At 39.5% G+C, this 20,002-nt stretch overlaps 1 protein-coding gene across 6 annotated transcripts in view; it reads right to left on the reverse strand.

Moving 5' to 3' along the window:
• Positions 1-20,002, reverse strand: part of LOC311629945 (transducin-like enhancer protein 4) — a 143,556-nt gene that overhangs the window by 16,183 nt on the left and 107,371 nt on the right. For all 6 annotated transcript variants that reach the window (XM_084898549.1, XM_084898546.1, XM_084898545.1 and 3 more), the window contains 6 exons: positions 8,545-8,664; positions 7,459-7,512; positions 6,812-6,964; positions 5,469-5,601; positions 4,937-5,130; positions 4,372-4,448 (listed from right to left, as the gene is read on the reverse strand). In XM_084898549.1, the coding sequence (XP_084754675.1) occupies positions 4,372-4,448; positions 4,937-5,130; positions 5,469-5,601; positions 6,812-6,964; positions 7,459-7,512; positions 8,545-8,664 (731 nt within the window). The remainder of the gene's footprint in view (positions 1-4,371; positions 4,449-4,936; positions 5,131-5,468; positions 5,602-6,811; positions 6,965-7,458; positions 7,513-8,544; positions 8,665-20,002) is intronic.

The raw sequence follows: 20,002 nt of genomic DNA on the forward strand, positions 1-20,002 counted from the left end.
TGACTATATTCTGCGCAATGAGAAAACCTGAATTCATTTTCAAGTTCCACCATTTCTTACTTCTTTTCAGTAGGTTCAAGTTTCTAAGCTTTCTAAATCTCCATTTTCCAACTAATGAAAATAGGATTCCACCGAGTCTCCTCTGTACCTAGTCCAGGACTTCAGTGAGGATCACTTCACAGACATTTGGTTAAAGTGTAAAATGTTTCCATCTGGCTATAAAGCAAGTAGTGTTCCTGGGCTGAAGAAACTGCAAGGAGGCTATTCGTTAGGGAGAGAAAGCTGGGCATTGCTACCTGATGTCATTACCCAGATGAACATTTAGCAAATTAGCCTTTTATATATATAGATGTTCTACCACAAAAAGTATTTATTTTTTTCTGTTGAAAAGTATGCACAACACAAAGTTTCACAATTTTGTATCTTATAATCTGAAAAGTCACATAATCAGTAAAATCATTTCTTTTCTAAACATATTACCTAATAGACAAACATGTAAATTGACTATTTCTCTGATAAACCAATAGCCAATCAGGAGTGAGTATGCAAATTAACCAAAGATGGCGATGATACCAAATTTTTGGAATGGAACCCAGATTCTTTGTCTACTGGAATCAAAGAATGAATCCATGGACAGAAAGTGGTATAACAAAGATGGAGATTTATTGAAGAACAAGTACAGACTCCCACATAGGGAGGGAGAAGAGTCCCACAGAACTGACTTCCAAGTAGGGAAGGGAAAGAGTCCCATAGAATGGACTCCCATGTAGAGAGGAGGAAGAGTTCCACTGAGTTCTTTTTCCCCAGGGCTTATATAGACTGCAGATACTGGTGCCTTGATATCCCTATCACTATTTCCTTAGACTGGTTACCATAGTAACTCCTGGGCTCAAAGGTTGAACCTCACATAGGACATGTGAGGTTTTCTCCCCTCCTTCCTTATTGTCCTATTCCTTTGTCCTATTTGGGCTTTCTTCTTCTCCTTCTGAATGAAGGGTTTCCTTCTCTTTATTTTGTAAATATAGACCTTTGGCTGTTCCCAGCACCCTCATTCTATGAAAATGTACATGTTGCAGCTTTTCAGCTCCCCCATTCTAGGGAAATATACCTTCTGCTGCTCTGCAGCCCTGTGCTTCCTCCATGGTCCCCATAATTTCCAAAATTTCTAATATTTCCTAAACCTGTCCTATTTTACCCCAGAAAATTTGTTTCGGTGGGTTAATTTGCATATGTAGGCGTGGAGCGGGACAACTGCTATGAGGAAGAGGGAAGGTTCAGAGGGAGCTACAGGAGTGGTGCTCTCGCTGGGAGAGAGGACCTGCAGGCTCCTGGACAGCCAGGAGCGAAGCCAGGGGAAGGAAGGCCTATTCTTGCACAAATCTCTGTGCATCGGGCCTCTAGTCTATAATAAAAGTATATTATCTCTATACACATAAATGAATGTGAATTTATGCTTTGATGCCCTGTTATAGAAAGACATCACAATAACAGGAATATGGAACTTAATGTACTCAATCTAAACTTCTTTGGCCACTTCTGCACCCTATATTCTGCGCAATGAGAAAACCTGAGGTTGAAATATGAGGTTGAAAAACTGGGGCAAAGCTAAACAGAAAATAATACTGTAGTTGAGTGAATAGCCACTCTGTATCAAACAGGGTACTAAACATGTAACATATTATCTTATTTCATCCTCATATCCTCCTTGTCTGGTGATGCAAGCCCTAGTTTACAGATAAGCCAACTGAAGCTCACTAAATTAAAAAACTGAACAAAATCACTCTCTTCACAATTGTAAATTGGCAGAGTCAGAATCGAACTTGCATCTGTCTCACTCCAGAAGCCATACTTTGTGGACCATACCACATTCTCTGGGATTCCTGGTGTCATCTGACAATTACATTAGCTGTGACTGTTAGCACTCCTAGGAACAACATTTCTCAACTATCCTCCAACCCATCAAGCCTTCTAAAAGGCTTTCACGATGTTTATAATACCGAGAGTCAAGACTGCGGGAATGAAGGGAGCCACTGGGCAGCAGCTGAGAGAAGCACCACCTCATCTGCTCTGGTGATTTTACTATAGCTGTGGGTGCAACTGCTGTTTAAGCAGTGACTGCAGTACCTGAACACTGGATGATGCCTCTTTCCTAAGGGAGCCCTCCATCCCCATGGCTTCATATAGAACTCATGGGTATTTGAGTTATTTGATTAATCCTTTGACCTTGTTATTTAGTCACTGCTTGCAATATAGACCAAACTTTTCACCTTCAAATACATCAAAGTTCTTGGTCAACAAGACTTGTCAGTAAACAACTATTTGCAGAACACACATATGTACATAGAATTTTATGATAATTGATTATACCTTCAACTCTCAAGGAACTTGAAGTCTAATTTGTGTTGCCTCCCTTAATAATCAGTCAAATACTTACTGAGCAACTTGACTATGGAGCCAGAACGTGTCTGATCCAACAGAAAAGAGAATGTAAAGCAGTAAGTTACAGAAGGAAGAACCAAGAGTTTGATATATCAGGGGGAAAGTGAAGAAAAGGGTCATGGTCAGGGATGATTAAGACTGAGGGGCAGGCAACTTGGGGAGAGAAAGAGAACACTTAGTAGATAAAAAGGTGACCAGTCCCTGAGTGTATACTTAGTAAATAACTAAGCAATGGGAAGTCAGAAAAGGGAGAGATTGGCACATATTTTCTTTCTTTCATCCATGCACCCAATAGGTATAAATTGTGATCAACAACCGTGAACCAGGTACCATTCTAGGCGCTGGAGCTACTCTGTAACTGAACAGCCAGGAGCTCTTCTGCTCTGTTATCATGGAACTTACATTCAAGTGGGGAGAGACAGATAATGGCTATAGACAAGTATGAAAATGGCAAGGAACAAAAAAGAACAATGATGGGGAGGAAAGACGAACAGGATGCTATTTTAGATAGGGCTGTCAGGGCTGAACACTCAAAATGACATCTTAGCAGAGACCCAAAGTGAGACAATAGGCCACAGAAGACCTGAATGTGCACAAAGGATCAGAGAAAGCAAATGCCCCAAGGTAGGCAAGCCAGTAGGGAGGCCTGTGTGCCAAGGGGATTTAGCTGCTACTAAAGGCTGAGTTTGGAAAGCAGAGGGCAAGTGAGAAAGCACTAGTGATTGGGGAAGCAGCATGTATATGGTGTGTATAGGTGACAGACAGGATGCCAGAGGAAAGAGAAATGAGAATAGAAAACACATGTGACTGATAAGGTAGAGAGGGGCTGATGGGATGCTTCCCAAAAGAGAGGAATCGAGCTGGGATTTTAAAGGAAAATCCAGTGTTATTTTATAGTAAACTAGAGGCCTGTTGCACAAAGATTTGTGCAAGAATAGGCCTTCCTTCCCCTGGCTGCTGGCACTGGTTTTCATCCAGCACTTAGGTCCTAGGCCTTCGCTCAGGCTGCTGCCTTCCACCTTCATTCTGGCCAGAGCCTTCAGTCTTCACTCCAGCCAGAGCACCACTCCTGTAGCTCCCTCTGCCTCCCCCTGCCCCCACCCTCTTCATCATAGCAGGCATCCTGCCCCCCCTCTGCTGCTCCGAGTCTATGTATGCAAATTAATCAATCTTTGTTGGGTTAATTTGCATACTCACTCCTGATTGGCTGATGGTCATCATGGAGGAAGGGTCAATTTGCATATTTCTTTTTCATTAGTATAGAGTTTTGTATCTGGGATTATGAAGCCAAATAGCAGAGAGACCTGTCCACGGTTATATTATTTGAAAGTTATACTGGATTGAAATGAAGGATGTGGAATGAGATATGGCAAGATCAGAATGTACAAGAAGAGGCTGGAACAATGATGTGTACAAGTTTATCATTCATGACTCAAGAGGTGCTATGAATAGAGGAACTCCAAATATCCAGATCCCAAGACAAGAAGCCAGCTGACAACAGAGCAAGCCACTTTTCCGGAAACACAATTGAGCATAAAACCACACTTCTTTCTTTTCAGCCTTTAAAGTCTGGCATGTCTTTTCCCAACATGCTCAAATTTTGAGCATCCAGGTTTACATATGAGACTTTTTTTTTTAAGGCAACAAAAGAATTGCCTCGAAAACAGTAACAGACGTAGAGAAAACCTGACTGCTGGAGACGCCTCAGCAATTTGCATTTTCATATTAGCAGCTGAAGATTTTAAATTGAAAACACAAACCTCACCTCATTACCTCTTTCCTTATGCTAAGAGAAAATGGAAAATACTTCACAAGGAAAAAAAATGCAAGCCACAGGAACTGCCCTACACTGTCTAGCAGTGCCCAAAGTTTAAAGGGCCAGCAGAACCCAGAGCCTGGTGCACAGTGAGCTGGGGGGACAGAGGTACTCACGGTTTTCCTCCTGGAATGCCTGTCAGGTTTGGAGGTATTGCTGGGACACGCATGTGATGGTGTGGATCAAATCCAACCTACATTTTTTTTTTGCAAGCAAAATAATAAAAACAGACAGTTACATTTACTCATTTCATCTTTCTCAGTATCTTTTCTAAAACCTGGGAGACAGATTCTTTAAAAATAACATTTTAGAAACATATATGGAATTATCCATTTATTGATGAAATGATGGGATGTTTATGATTTCTAGGTAACATAACTGGGAGTGGCACATACATAAAAATATACTAATAATTATTCATGCTTATTATGGAAAGGAAGCACTCACAAAATTATTGAAATACTTGCTATCCTTTGGTAGATTTAAGATTTTTTTTAAATGGAAAATAAAAAAGAAATTCCCTCCTTACAAAAGAAAATAGATATCATGATATAATTACATATAGTTTAATTTATAAATACACACTATAAATAACTCAAATTATACAGACCGCATTGGAAGAACATGAATTATTATCCTCTGTGCCCTGAAATGTTTATTTTATAAAAACCACAGACGTACCACTGGTGATCTTCCATAAGCAGCCGCAGCGGCGGCGGCAGCAGCAGCAGCACTCATCTGCGGGGAGATGTTGTGCAGCCCTGCATAGGCAGCTCCAGGGCTGGTCAGCTCCCCATTCATCCCAGCATGGGGCACGATCCCAAACGGGGTTGGATATGGACAAGGAACTGCCATTGGGGTCCTTAGGCTTGAAGCTACAGACGAAGGAAAGAGGAAAGAGAAAAACAAAGAACATAGGTAACAATAATGAAGTCAGACATTCTTATATACATTAAAAATAGGATGATTCAAATAAGCTTATTTTTATATTCTCAAAAATCATCCAGGCCTTCATCAGAATTCGTTCATTCACTTTATTTTATTAAACATTTACTATGTGCCAGACATCGTGCCTGGTCGGGTTAAGAAACTTTGTCAAACAGCCAAAAAATGCTGGTTATTAACTCTTAAAGAACCGCACTCTTTAAGCTGCTTTAATTTCTGTAAAAATCAAGCAACATATAAATATGGAGAAAACTTTTTTTTTACTAACCCAAGGGGTCGACGCCTGGTGGTTTTCCAGCTACAGGCCTCAATCCAGGAGTGGAATTACTGCCTGGGGTGGGTGCATCGGTTCGTGGAGTAGGGGTATTGGACTTTGAAACAGGAGTAGTAGATTTTTCATTCTAACAAGAGATGCAATAAGATACACTGGCAATGAGAACACAGTTTTAAGAATTATGTTTAAAAACAATGATGTTTTACATTTTAAAAGAAGGTAAAGAAAATAAAAAACAATAGGAAAAGGTTCTTCAGCTTGGGCCTTTTTTTCATTAATTAAAGAAAGCTAAAAAGAGTTCCCTGAGACCACAAAACCAATGTCCAGGAGAACATACAAAGAAGGTGAATTTAGAGTAAAGTGGACTACTTCCAGAAAACTGGTGAGCGTCCTATGGATGCGAACAGGTCATGATTTCTATGACCACCACTTGCTGGTAGTTTTAAGACTGAATGGTTTGAGTTGGGCTCCTGGTGGACAGTTTAAGTCACTGAGACTTCCAGGTTAACAGATCCCCTTAGAAAAGATCCAAGCCTGAGTCATCATACAGATCAGCACAGAGGATCTGTGCTGATCCTCTCCGAAAAGGCAAAAAGGTCAGAGAAACAAACAAAAAAAATTAATCTAGCTCCTGGTCAGACTTAGTCCATTAATTTGCAAAAAAAAAAACCTGTTGATTTTTTTTTTTTTTTTTCCTTTAGCAGTGAATTCAAAAGGTTACTTAAAAACTAAATTTGTACTTTTGTTCTTGTTAATGTTAGGTTACAAGGAAATAACGGGTGAGGAAAAAGGAGGGTGCCACAAAAAAACACAAAATTAACTGCATAGCCACAGAGGGGGTTATGAGGAGATCACCCTGACTTGCCAGCAGTTTCAATAGCATTTCTGATTTGTAGTATGAGTCAAGGTGAATTTTTTTAAAAGAAAGATTATTTTTTAGATAGAAAAGGAAAATTATTGCAGTCATATATAGCATGGTAATTCAACCAAAACTAGCAACAAAATCACATCCATGCCAAAAACTAAATTTACCATAAACCACAGGTGACAAAACTCTCTGTGACCCCAGTGTGCATTTCTTCATCTTCACTAAGACATGTATTACTCAACGTCCCCACCTCCCACTCTCGCCTTGCAGAAACTCACAAAACAAACACCCATCACTGACAAATCGGTAAACCCATCTGCTCCAAAAATGCCTGTCAATTAAACTTGAATGCTGAACATATACATATATTTGGAAATAAATGTCCTATAGAAAAATGTGAAAAGGAAAAAAAATGTCAAACCCAATCATCCTGAAATAGCAACACTGAGAAAGATGGTGAACTGCTTACAAGGCTAAGTTCTTTGGATTTGGAGGAAGGAGTACTGCTGGAGGATGCAATTGAGGCTGGGCTGATGGGGGCATCTTTCTTGAGCAGGCGAGTCTTGTCCAAGCCATTCTCTCTGGGGGAATGTGCTGGGCTCCCTCGAGGGGAAGAGGGATCCTACAAAGTAACATCTCGGGTATTAATGCAGCACAGAACATTCACAATGCTGGAGTACTTGGGTGTGGACGTTTCTAACTGTAAGTATTTAATAGCTTAGAAATGCAAAATATTCTGGAATAGATAAGTCACTGAATCACTGAAGAAAATATTCAGTATCGAGGACAAAGAAAATACTAAAAATTTATAGTATTTATATATAACAAAAATCCAAACTCTAAAAATTGGCAAGTCACTTGTCAATAAGATCTATAGGCTAACACAGAGGTCTGGTGTGCATTTGGAGTGGGAGCAAAACACACTTGTACATCATAGAAAATAATCGCAATAACAAGCATCGGTAACATAGAAAGTCAGTAATACGCAAAATTTCCAAGTAAATATAAAGCAGTTACTTTTAAAAATTAAGAAAACATTGAAGATACCAATTGTTAGGACACTAGTCATTGTTAAAGCTGGGTAAAAATAGGAAGCTAAATGAGCCGTAAACATACCTCATTGGAAACGTCAACCACCAAGTTGTCATCACTCTTCTCACCATCGCTGTCCTGTATTAACAAGTGACAAGTATTATCTCCTCCACCCATAAAAAAAAAAAAAAAATCACACTAGTTAAGTCCAGATTAACTGGTCATGTCTTACAAAAATGAACTGTACCAAACGATGCTAAACACTCTACAGTGTACTATGTCCTTTAATCCTCATGCTGGAAGCTCTGAGGTAGGTAGTTATGATGATTCTATTCTACAGTTTGAAAAACTGGAAGCTTATAGCTTCCTTGTTACTCTATAGTATCAGCAGCAAACTGGCACACCCACACTGAATCTGCCTACACATGGGTATGATGTGTTCTGTTAGTGTTTTAGATAAAAACTGGGTAAGTAGCCATAATTTTAAAATAGGCAGTTTTCAGATGAAAACCCTTGTTTTCAGCCCCTCCACCCCACCTCACCCCCATCTGCCCCTCAGGCCTGCAGTCCTGCTAGGCAAGATCACAGGAAGTGAAGTGGGGACTGCTTGCCTCCATCCCTGTCCCATCTGGCTTGCTCCCTTTGCTATGTGACCAAATGAACCAGTCACTGAAGAAAAATGAGTGCCAACCAATACCAGGGACATACTGGATGTCTCTGCAAGTCCCAGGCCTTAGACTTTCTGTACTCCTCAGCACAGGAGGTCATCTAAACATTGTAATAGGTTTTCTATGATTTTATATTTTTCTTTGACATTTCTAGCTGACCACAAAAAATTCAGCCACCTGGAAATATATGGAGGGAAACAAATACATCTATAGAAATAATAATACGGAATACCCAAGTTTTCAATTCTTTGCCAGATAAAGTACTCTGTTCTCGTCAATACATGTGTGCACTCCTCACTCCTGCACCCATACAGGACTTCAGGCTAATCAGTTAAGACAAAACTTTGACCTCCCACCCCCCTCCCACACACACACACACACACTCTTAGGACGTTATTATCCTGTATTCTAGTTTTGGCTGGTAACAGTTAAAGGGTAACATGGCCATAGATAAAAAGCAAGGTAAACTGGCATCCTCCAAAGCAAAGGTGAATGAACCTACATAACGAGCTGCAATTTCTTTTTCTTCAGTTTTCTGCTTTTTGCTATCAGAGGAGTAGTCTGTGGAGTTTCTGTGCTTCTCAGCACCTCGGAAACTGGCTGACGGGGATACTGAAGAGCTCTGAAATCAGAACGGGAAGCAGGGTTGAGAGACCATCAGCCATTAAACAATGTGGGTTTTTTTATTTTATTTTTTCTTTATTAAGGTATTACATATGTGTCCTTATCCCCCCATTACCCCCTACTCTTCCCAGCTTGTGTCCTCACTCCCCAGTGTCTGTATGCTTAAGTGCAAGCATACAAGTCATTGATCATTTGAGACTTTATCTCCTTTTTGTTCATTAGTACACACTTGCAAAGCTGGTAACAAGAAACAGAAGAGAGGAGGAAGTGAAAAGAAAACATATAGAGAGAAAACAAAGGAGGAAAAGGGAAAAGGAGCATCTATAAAATTAATTCCTTAGCAAAATAGCAGACATTTGTAGCAGCAATGTCTTTACCAACACCACTCCTAGGGAGATGGAAACTAAGGAGAAAATAAACAAATAGGACTACATCAAAATAAAAAGCTTCTGCAAAGCAAAGGAAATCATCAACAAAACAACAAGGAATACCACTGCATGGGAGAACATATTTGCCAATGTTATCTCCAATGAGAGTTTAATCTCCAAAATTTATAGGGAACTTATACAACTTAATAAAAGGAAGGTAAACAACCCAATCAAAAAATGGACAAAGGTCCTAAATAGACACTTTTTGAAAGAGGACATACAGAAAGCCAGAAGACATATGAAAACATAATCAAAGTCACTAATCATCAGAGAGATGCAAATCAAAACGACAATGTGGTACCATGTCACACCTGTCAGAATGGCATCAACAAATCAACAAAGGACAAGTGCTGGAGAGGATGCTGAGAAAAAAGGAACCCTGTTGCACTGCTGGTGGGAATACAGACTGGTACAGCCATTGTGGAAAACATTTTCTAAAACGTTTTAGAAAATGTACAGCATTTTCTAAAAATAAAAATAAAAAATGGAACCACCATTTGACCCAGTAATATCACTTTTAGGTATATATCCCAAGAAAACAAACACCAACCAGAAAGAATATATGCATCCTTATGTTCATAGCAGCACAATTTATAATAGCTAAGATTTGGAAACAGGCCTAAATGCCCATCAGAAGATGAGTGGATTAGAAAACTGTGTTACATCTACACAATGGAATACTATGCTGCTGTAAAAAGAAGGAATTCTTACCATTTGCAACAGCATGGATAGAACTAGAAAGCATTGTTCTATGCTTTCTAGTTCTATCCATGTGCCAAATGAAATAAGCCAGTCCGAGAAAGATAAATATCACATGATCTCACTCATTTATGAAATACTAGAGGCCCAATGCATGAAATTCATGCACGGAGGGTGTGCCTCTCAGCCCAACCTGCAACCTCTCCAATCTGGGACTGCAGGCTCCCAACTGCTCTACCTGCCTGCCTTCCTGATTGCCCCTAACCACTTCTGCCTGCCAGCCTGATCACCCCCTAACGACTCCCCTGTCAGCCTGATTGATGCCTAACTGCTGCCCTGCCAGTCTGATTGCCCCTAACTCCCCCCGCCCTCGCAGGCCTGGTCTCCCCTAACTGCCCTCCCCTGCCAGCCTGATCACCCACAACTGCCCTCCCTTGCAGGTCTTGTCCCTCCCATCTTCCCTCCCCTGCTGGCCATCTTGTGGCAGCCATCTTGTGTCCACATGGGAGCAGGATCTTTGACCACATGGGGGCAGTCCTCTTGTGTGTTGGAGTGATGGTCAATTTACATATTATTATTTTATTACATAGGATAGAGGCCTGGTGCATGGGTGGGGGCTGGGTGGTTTGCCCTGAAGTGTGTCCCACTGAGCCAAACCAGTTTCGGCAAGGTGGTAGATTAGATAGAGGAGAACCATCAGAATGACCAGTGAGTGGATTCCCACTAATAGGGGCTAGGTATTTCTAAATTCTTCCTTCCTGTACCAGTTCATCTCAAGGTTTTTTATAAATACTCTTCATGCATGCACCAAAACCTGTAACTATCCATATCAAATGTTCATCCATCCTTAAGCTTAGTGGCAGAAAAGATGGCAGGTATTATTTAGTAAAGATGAAGACTGAAACCAAACATTAGAAGCCAAACGATTTTAAAAGTGGATTGCTTCTTAACTATCATATATCTTCACTGAGTCCTCGATCCCAAGACGTAGACTTGGTTCAATGCTTCTGCTTTGCTTTCACACCATGGCCCAATGAACTCAGGTTTTCATAACCACTGCTCCACTGAAATCATGCACATAACCATCACCTGTGCGTTACCAGTGTTAATGCTAGAGCCCAGATCTCGTTTCTCCCCTCCCCAGTCTATCCTCTACATTTCTGGGACTAATATTTCCAACATATTCAACAAACTGAATCCCTAAAAAAAGCAACAAATGGTTTCCCACCATCCAAATTTCTGAGTTGAGTTTCTTTTCTACTATAGGCCTTCCCTTTTTGCTCTGATGCAGGGTCCTGGCTTTTCTCAGCACCATGAGCTTACAGTTCCCCGATTCTCCGTGTATTTATATTGCATCTGTAGTCTTTTTGCCAGGCTCCAGAGAATGCCCTTTCCCTCAGCATCTTTTGAAATTTCCTCATTCGTAAGAACCAGCTTTGCCCTAATTGGTTTGGCTCATTGGATAGAGCATCGGCCTTCTGACTCAAGGGTCCCAAGTTCGATTCCGGTCAAGGGCATGTACCTTGGTTGCAGGTACATCCCCAGTAGGGGGTGTGCAGGAGGCAGCTGATTGATGTTTCTCTCTCATCAATGTTTCTAGTTCTCTATCCCTCTCCCTTCCTCTCTGTAAAAAATCAAAAAAAGAACCAGCTTCACTATCACTTTTCAAAAGTCCTTCAGATACTGGTAGGTAGAATTATCACTCATTCCTCTGTTCCTTTAACATTTTGTTCACCCAAAGAACAGAGCCCTGATTATCAATTTATGGCTATTTGTTTGCAAGGCCACTTCCTACTCTAGGCTGTAGAGTCCTGGGGGCAGGGAAAGCTGGCATAGGGAGCAGCACAGAACTGCCCAGAAATGTTTTTGAACATAAATGACAAAACATCCCCTCTGTATTCCTTAATCTTAATCCCAAATTCCTATGATACAGTCCCCTTCAGATTGTCCTTTAGGCTGAACAGTTCCAAGGGAAACCCTTTGCTACTGTAAGATCTGAGTAGTGATGCCCTTGGAACTGGCAGTATGAAATTTCTGTCTCTTCTTTACCTTTACTACTTCACTACTTCTACAACTGATTTTAGCCAAAAGACCGAGAAGTGATAACCTACTTCTAAATGCCTTAATCCTACTAATTTGATATTTTTAAAAATTAATGTCCATGTGTATGATTAATAACTATCTGGTTATTTTGATTCTGATATATTTTATTGAAAGTTATTTCCACTCTATCCAAAAGGACAAATTGGTTTGTAAACAATGATTAAGTACTTTCTTAAAAATTAATAAAGATAATGCTTATTTAGATTTTTATGCTTATTTATTGGCACATACAAATAGCAGTATTTTATTTGTGAATTTTACTGTAGATCGGAGTACATGCTGGAGTTTCCTGACAGAACAATAAAGTAGTTAATTATCACTAGCATTTAAAGGTTAAGCTGAACAATGGGCACTGAGGCAATAAGCGATGTTTAATAGCATGATTGCTCTGGAATTAAATTGGACTTGGCATGGACTCTCATGAATCTTACAAACCCACCATTCTGCCACTGAAGACCACCTCAGTGTTTTTGGGGCATGTGAACAGGAGTGATTAAATAAATGCTGATAAAGACAACATCATACTTTTACAAGAAACGCTTATTTTAATTTCTTTATTCTTATTTTAAAAGCTTACCTAGGTGAGCCATTTCCCTCTCTTACTACATAAGAAACTATTGGAGCTGCATCATGATTCTGTAAAAATCTACACAGCTAGAAACATTAAACATAAATCTTTTCTTACTACAATTTGATCATATAAATATACTAACAAATTTGTTATGAACAGAAAGCCTGTGGCCAATCTAAAGAGGGCGAAATACCTTAAATGTGAATATTTAGTAAAAAACTCTGAAAAATAAAGCAATCACTTAGAATTAACTTTTTAAAAAGCTCTGTATTTTTTAAAAAATGAACACTTCTATTGGAATATTAAAAAAAGAACAAGATAGAGGTTTAATGAAAGAAAAAGATGAGGGAAATAAACAAGGAGAAACTAAAGGAAAATAATTTATAAGTCTTATTCAATGGAAAATCCTAATTGCTTTGTTAGTACGTAAAAGATAAGCTTTAAAGACAGCTATAAGTAACACTAGAGGCCCAGTGCACAAAATTTGTGCACTAGGGGAAAAGGAAGGGATGGCCCCTCAGCCCAGCCTGTGCCTTCTCACAGTCTGGGACCCCCTCACTTCATACCCACTGCCTGCTTGTTGTTCCTTACTGCTTAGCTTGCTGCTCCTTAGCTCTGCTGTGGAGGCGGGAGAGGGTCCTGCCACTGCTGCTGCACTTGCCAGCCTTGAGCCTGGCTTCTGGCTGAGATTTAATATAATCCCTCTGCGGAAGCTTAATGATCACCAGGGGGCAGCTCCTGCATTGAGTGTCTGCCCACTGGTGGTTAGTGTGCATCATAGCAACCAGATGTTCTGGTTGTTCTGCCATAACGGTCACTTAGGCTTTTATTATATAGATTACAAATCATGTTTATCTCAAAATAAGAAAAATTATAGATCCTAGTTTGAAATCCAACCTAGACTTAGTAAGGCTGTTTGACAAGTTGGCTGGAAAAGTGATACCTCCATAATCTAAAGAGATGACTCGCCCCTTCACTTTAGTTCAACAAGTCCTGAAGATCCTCATGATCAAAGATGCCCTTGTATAAGAAAGAGTTCTATAAAAACTATTACCCTTAAAAGAGGTAGTATTGTTATAATTGGCTAATTTTAATAACAGGGCACACACAGACTTTACTAGCAGACAAGAACATCCTCTGAGTCAGACTGCCTGGGTTTGAGTCTAGAGTCTTCCCATTTAATAGGTGTGTAGCCTTGGGGATGGTGCTGTTTCAACCAGTCTGTGGTCAACAATACCCCATCCTCCTCCTCAACTGCATTGCTTTGGAGAACTATGTGAAAGAATCCACATAAGGTACAAGATACTGTCCCAGGCAGACAACCGAGCCCTCTACAATAAGCAACTCAGCACTATAACTGTGGATTGCTCTCTATTTACTATAGAGCTGGTTTGGATCTTCTATTTTAAGCCTCACATAAGGACTATTCTAGGTATTTGTGTAGCACTACCCTTCAGCATAGATATACAAATAGTCCATAATGATAGGGTTTCAATAGGCTGCTATTAACCAAAATATCTCCTTTCAACAATCACAGTAAGCTTTTGGTTCAATAGTACAGGAAGGACTATAAATACCACCTCCACATTGGACTTTCTAATTTCACTTCAAATGCACATCAAGCTGATTCTGCTTTCCCTTTGCATAGGTGCAGCGCTCAGACTTCCCTGCTTAGTTACAAGATTCCAACCAGAAAGAGTATGCTAAAAGGCCAAGTGGACAACCAGATCAAGAACTATAAACTCCTTCATTACTTGTGTGTCCATCAGCTATGGCCTTCAAATACACCATCTACTTGGCACTAAATTGTAAATCTGTTTTCAAACAGATAAAGGGGATGATGACAGGGCAGAGGGCACCACAAAAATCTACTCTACCTGTAGTTTATTCTGTACAGGAATTAGTTTGGTCAGGAACAAATTTTTATCATGTTCATGGCAGTGGGAATGGGTAGGATGGAGAGGACGAGGTCATAAGTCTTGTAGACCCTTTACTGATGCTATAACCAAAGTATCCAATCACCATTTCCTCTGCAAAAGACCAATACCTAGAGCAGAGACGAATATTGGTGACTTTCTTGAATTCAGAAAGGCCAATATACTCCTGGAGTTCCACAGGGACTCAACCCATTCCTAAGCAGAAACAAACTCACAACCACAATCTTGTCACAAGTCCTCAGGCATTTCAGTTACAAAATACTTTCAACAAGTCCTGAAGAAAAAATATCCTGAATAAACCTATGTACACCAAACCCCATCCCAGTGCATTTCTGATTGAGATTTTATGTAAACAAAATGTTTACATGTTCCTATTTATAGAGCTCTTTTTAACTAATAAAACATTTTAAAGTTTATTATCTAATTTATAAGGGAATAACCAGGAGAGATAAAAAAAAAATAATCCTCAACTGAGAAAAAATATAAGAACTTTTAAAAACTTATTTGGTCAAAATGCACATCTCTTATTGCCTGATAACACATGCAATTATGTGTAAGTTAGCTTAAAATGTTAGTGGTAAAATACTTGACTATAGTGTCAGTTTATTGCGCATTACAATAAAGCTTTTTAAAATTAAGGAAGTCATTAAAAACACAATCTGTATATAACCCTCAAAGAACTCACTTTTTTTCAAATTAATGTAACTCAAAATTAATCTTCAAAAATGACTGGGACTTTCTGCAGACCTGCCCTTGCTAAAACAGGATTTAATATGATCTCCATATAAAGTAATGGGTCTGTTCTTAATAAAGGTTTCACCTTCTATAACATTTCATGAACAACAAGTTCTTTAAAATGTCCCATTGTTGTCGTTGTCTTCCAGCTTCTCCCCGGGTAAAAGACACTTGGTTTATGATGAATTTCTTTTGCAGGTAATAAAAATTCCATCAAACCAGAAAGGCAGTAGCCACAATGGTCATGCTATGGGTACGCAAGTCAGAGAGCCCTGGGCTCAAAGCCAGGCTGTACCATTTGTTGTACCACCATGGGCAAGTTAATGAATCTCTCAAAGCTTCCGTTTCCCCAGTGGGTAAAAAGAGGATAACTGGAGTACTTCTTTGGAAGGCTGCTGCAAGGATTCAGGAGTGCTTGCATGCTATTAAGCACAGCACCCAGCACCACGAAGAGCTACTGCTCATGTGGAACCCACCACACAAACGTAGTCCACTTATTGGTTCACTCAGTATTTACTGAACACCCTTGCCCTCCAGTAAGGATCCCTGAGGTGAAAATACTTATTGGTAGAATACAGAAGTCCTACATAGTTTTTTCCTTCCTGTGGTACAATATACAGCACTCCAGTATTCAGTCACTCATGTTTTGTTGCCATGGACTCAGCATTATGTATTACTTGGTCAGGATAAAATGCTGTAATAATTTATAAGGCATCAATAAAATTGATTTTAAATTAGAACATTATCTTAATGTCCTCTTGGGGTTTCTTGACTGTTATTTCCTCTTCCTGGAATAAAGCTGTTGGCTCCACCCCAGAAATTTCATTAAATACTGTTACTTTAGCTGGTGAGCTGAGCAGCTGCAACAAGATGCTCTGACACCAAAGATGCAGGTTTAAATCTTGTGTAGACGCCTTAGTTTCCTCTTGACAGCTATGCTATTGGCTGCATGTGGTCCAAACTGTGGTTCCCATGAGGAAGGAACTAGAGGAACTGAGAGAGGACAAGTATATTCCCAAACCACTGATGGGAAGAGCCCAAGCACTAAATTAGTCAAGTAATCTCACTCCTGAGTTTAGAGATGGCAGAAGATTAACAGCCTCCCACAAACTGTAAGAAAAAAAGAAAAGAAAAGCCAGTGCACACAAATGTAGCACAGAAGTCACATCTTTTTAATAGTAAACTGTCTAATCACCCAACGCCACTGCATGCTCTCCAATCCAATTTACCTTCTCCAAGTTTGCAAGACCTAACATTCCTACATGCACTTGTACTCCTCCACCAAGAAATCCCTTCCCTCTACAAATCTTGTATGCAGACACTATGTACATTAATCATATAGACTCACCACCTTATTCTGAGATTACTTTTTTCCATTTAGCACCTATAAAATATATCCTAAATCATTCATTCACCTATTGCTTTATAATCAATTTTACTGAGTCTCATTGACAAATATGAATCACTACATGAGTTTGATTGCCCTAAAAACAAGGGGGGTAGAGCCCAAAAATTTCCTTCCTGAATTGATGTTAGATTTACTCTTATACTGTGTGTGCTCTGTTCTTGAATCAAAATATGTACGTACTTTTTCTAACAGCTACTTTGAAAGAAGCTGAAGTAGGGTAGCTAGCTGCTCAGAGAAAATAAGTGACTCAGCTTTAAGACTTGGCAAGCTGTATCTTAGTGGACCAGAATCCTCATTTTAGTAACTATTAACATTTATTGAAAAAGGAAGTATTTTCATATTGCTATTTTTTTCCAGTAAACTGTTTTAATCTATCTGAAAGGCAAACATTTTTTTTCTTACAAAGTGTTAACTCTACAGAGCATCATATATATCCTTATGTATTATGCATGCAAATATACTCTATAATCTTAGAGGGTAATTTCGCAGGAACAGAGAAGGAAATGACAGTACATCAATTTAAAGGTAGATTGCCTAGCTGTTTTAGGATTGCTAATCCTTAAAAACTCCAGGTCTTCTTTGTGCCACCACAAAGGGTTAAATAGTTCTTAGTGATAAGGCCTTTCATTAAAGTACTGACTTGAGTTGTGTTCTAGAACAGAACTGACAAACAGAAATAGAATGTGAGCTACAAATTTTTCTAGTAGCCAGTTTTTAAAAAAATTAAAATAAACATGTAAAATTTTAATAAATTTTATTTAGCCCAATGTATATTAAAAAAAAAAAACATCACCGTCAACATGTAATAAATATCTAAATTATTAATGATATATTTTGCATTCTTTTTTAGTACTAGGTCTTTAAAATCTTTGCTCTTACAGCACATCTCAATTTGGACTGGTCATATATTTCTAGTGCTCAATAACCACATGTGGCTTGTGGCTACCATATTAGATGGCATAGGCCTAAAATGTCTTGAATAGGAATCATCCCCTATTAATAGAAACATCTAGTGCTTTACAGAGGTACAGGCTCGATGTGGCGGCTGCCTCTTTCCTCCAATCTCAGTTGAAAGCCTCTTTTCCTCGGAGTGCTGACACCCCATCTCTTTCACCTCTCAGCACAGGCTTCTGCCAAGAACTCTTTTTCTAAGTCTCTGAGTGACTAACCTCTTTTCACCTTTTATATCTCAGCTTTAAATGCCACCTTCTTAGAAAGATCTGGTGAAATATGCTATCCAAGATTCCTTCTGAAAATCTCTATCAAAGCCCCCTTTTAAAATGTCCTAGCACTTATATCACAACTATTATTTTGATTAGAAGTTCCTGGAAGGCAAGGTCTATGCCTGGTTTCATCACATAAAAATCCAGTAATTGCTTTAATGCCTCAATGAACAGCTGCTGAACAAACAAATGAGTACAACACTTGATTGCTCATGCACCAATGCTTATGCATATGTCTTCCTTGTGCCCACCTTATTTTCATTATGTTGAGATTAGAGATTAGGCATTCCTAACAGGCATGCACTATTGTATCTTACTTCTTCGTATTCTTAGCACTCAATATGATTGCCAAAGTCAGAAGAATAGGTGTGCGTGTGCGTGTGTGTGTGTGTGTGTGTGTGTGTGGTAAATGCAGGGGCATGTATGTAGGCACACCAAAGGAAGGAGTCAGCCTTCAAAAGTGGTAATTTTGAAAGTGATATAGTGGTAAAACATTTTTCAGGACTGTGCTGATACTAAAAATACAAAAAATAAAAGTGAAACAAAGATCAGAATGGTAACGGGTAGAGAAGATGGTCAATAGTGGTGCCTTTTCCCTGTTTGCCCCCTTAATCAAATGCACAGGCCCCTTCTCCCAAGGTTAGCATAGGCTTGATCTCTGGGTAGGCATGCAAGAAATATGTGTTGTTGCATAATTGTATCAAGGCCTCCAATTTTTCTTTATTCAAAAAGAGATAAATCTTCAGCATAAGGGAGACACTTTTCAACTAGTTAGCCCTTGTCCTCATCCTTCATCATGTACTCATCACCTGTGTGTGACCAGGGAGCAACAAATCTCACTCAAGTCTGGCCACTGAAAAGGTAGGATTTAAATGAATCCTGCCTGACTGACCACCAGGTGAAGAGTGCAGCGCCAGCAGTTTTCCTGTGGCTGCTCATTTGGAGAATGTGGATCCCTGGAAATGTCTATCCCTCAAGGAGGTATGCGGTAAAAAGAAAAAAAAAAATTCTCAATATTTTTTTCCCTGGATAGTAAATCATCACCATACAGTGATGAAAGGGAAAGCCAAATATAGGGCAGACAGATATAATACCTTTTGTTTTGTTTTTTAAAGAGCTTTACATTGGTCTATTTTTAAATCTTAGACCATCATCTAGAACTCTATGTGAATTTTTTGTATATAAAGCATTAATGTCAGTTTAACAATGACTTCAGTATATGGAGGAATGAAAACAAATGAGACACAGCTACTTAGAGACATAACTTAAAATCATTCCAAAGAAATGATTTCAACCCACAGCTTTCATTTGAAAACTTAGATCTAAAGTTGCGAGGATCTGAACAAAATAAACAAACATTGGAAGAACAGGTCAATTCGTCAAACGTGTGCCACAATGACTCTGGTCGAACCATGGCTGAGTTGTTGAAAGGGAAATCAGGTCAAGATCAAATCTCCCGGCTCCCCTCAAATAATCACAGGTCACTAGGGAAAATGTTCCAGAGTTCTGTCTACTTGCCATCCCAAGCAAGTGTGAGTGCTGCTCTGCAGCTCCTACTCCTCTGACCTTTCCCTCCTCCATCTCCCTCCCCTTACCCGGCCCCCACCTGCCAGCAATACCTCTGTCAATACTTAGTCCTGCCAGTTGCACTATGGGCTAAAGAGGTTGTTGACCCTTATTCTAACATGTCCTTTTAGGTTAATTACTTTTGTATACTCAGTGTACCCAGTGACATTTAATCATTATAGTGCTACTCGGGTAAACAGAACTGAACTGAGCCAACTGCAATTTGGCATCGAGCTAAATGGTGCAGTAATAGCAACGTGCTGAAAATGGACTAGAAGAAAATACTCTCACTCACCACACTGAGAAACGAGGCGAATACCATTCGATCAATCACTATTTTATTAAAAAGGAAGAACATCAGCTCAGTGGAATGCCTTTGCTATTTAATAGGAAATATGGCTGGAAGGACATCCTGCACTTTGTAGCATAAGTGCAATCTAGTAAGTATGTGCTGAATAAATGAATGAAGATAAAAATAACTACAAGTGTAGATATGATTTTTGTGGCAAGTCAGTCTCTCTCTTCACATGTGCGCGTGTGTGCACACACACAAACACACGCATGCACACACACATGTACACATATCCCATTACAGGACAGCCCTCTGCTGTCAGTCAACAGTATACTATCATGCTCATCTTTTAATTTATAAGCATCCAGGGAACA

The sequence above is a fragment of the Pipistrellus hanaki genome (assembly GCF_964339955.1).
Source record: "Pipistrellus hanaki genome assembly, chromosome: 11".
NCBI classification, from domain to species: Eukaryota; Metazoa; Chordata; class Mammalia; order Chiroptera; family Vespertilionidae; genus Pipistrellus; species Pipistrellus hanaki.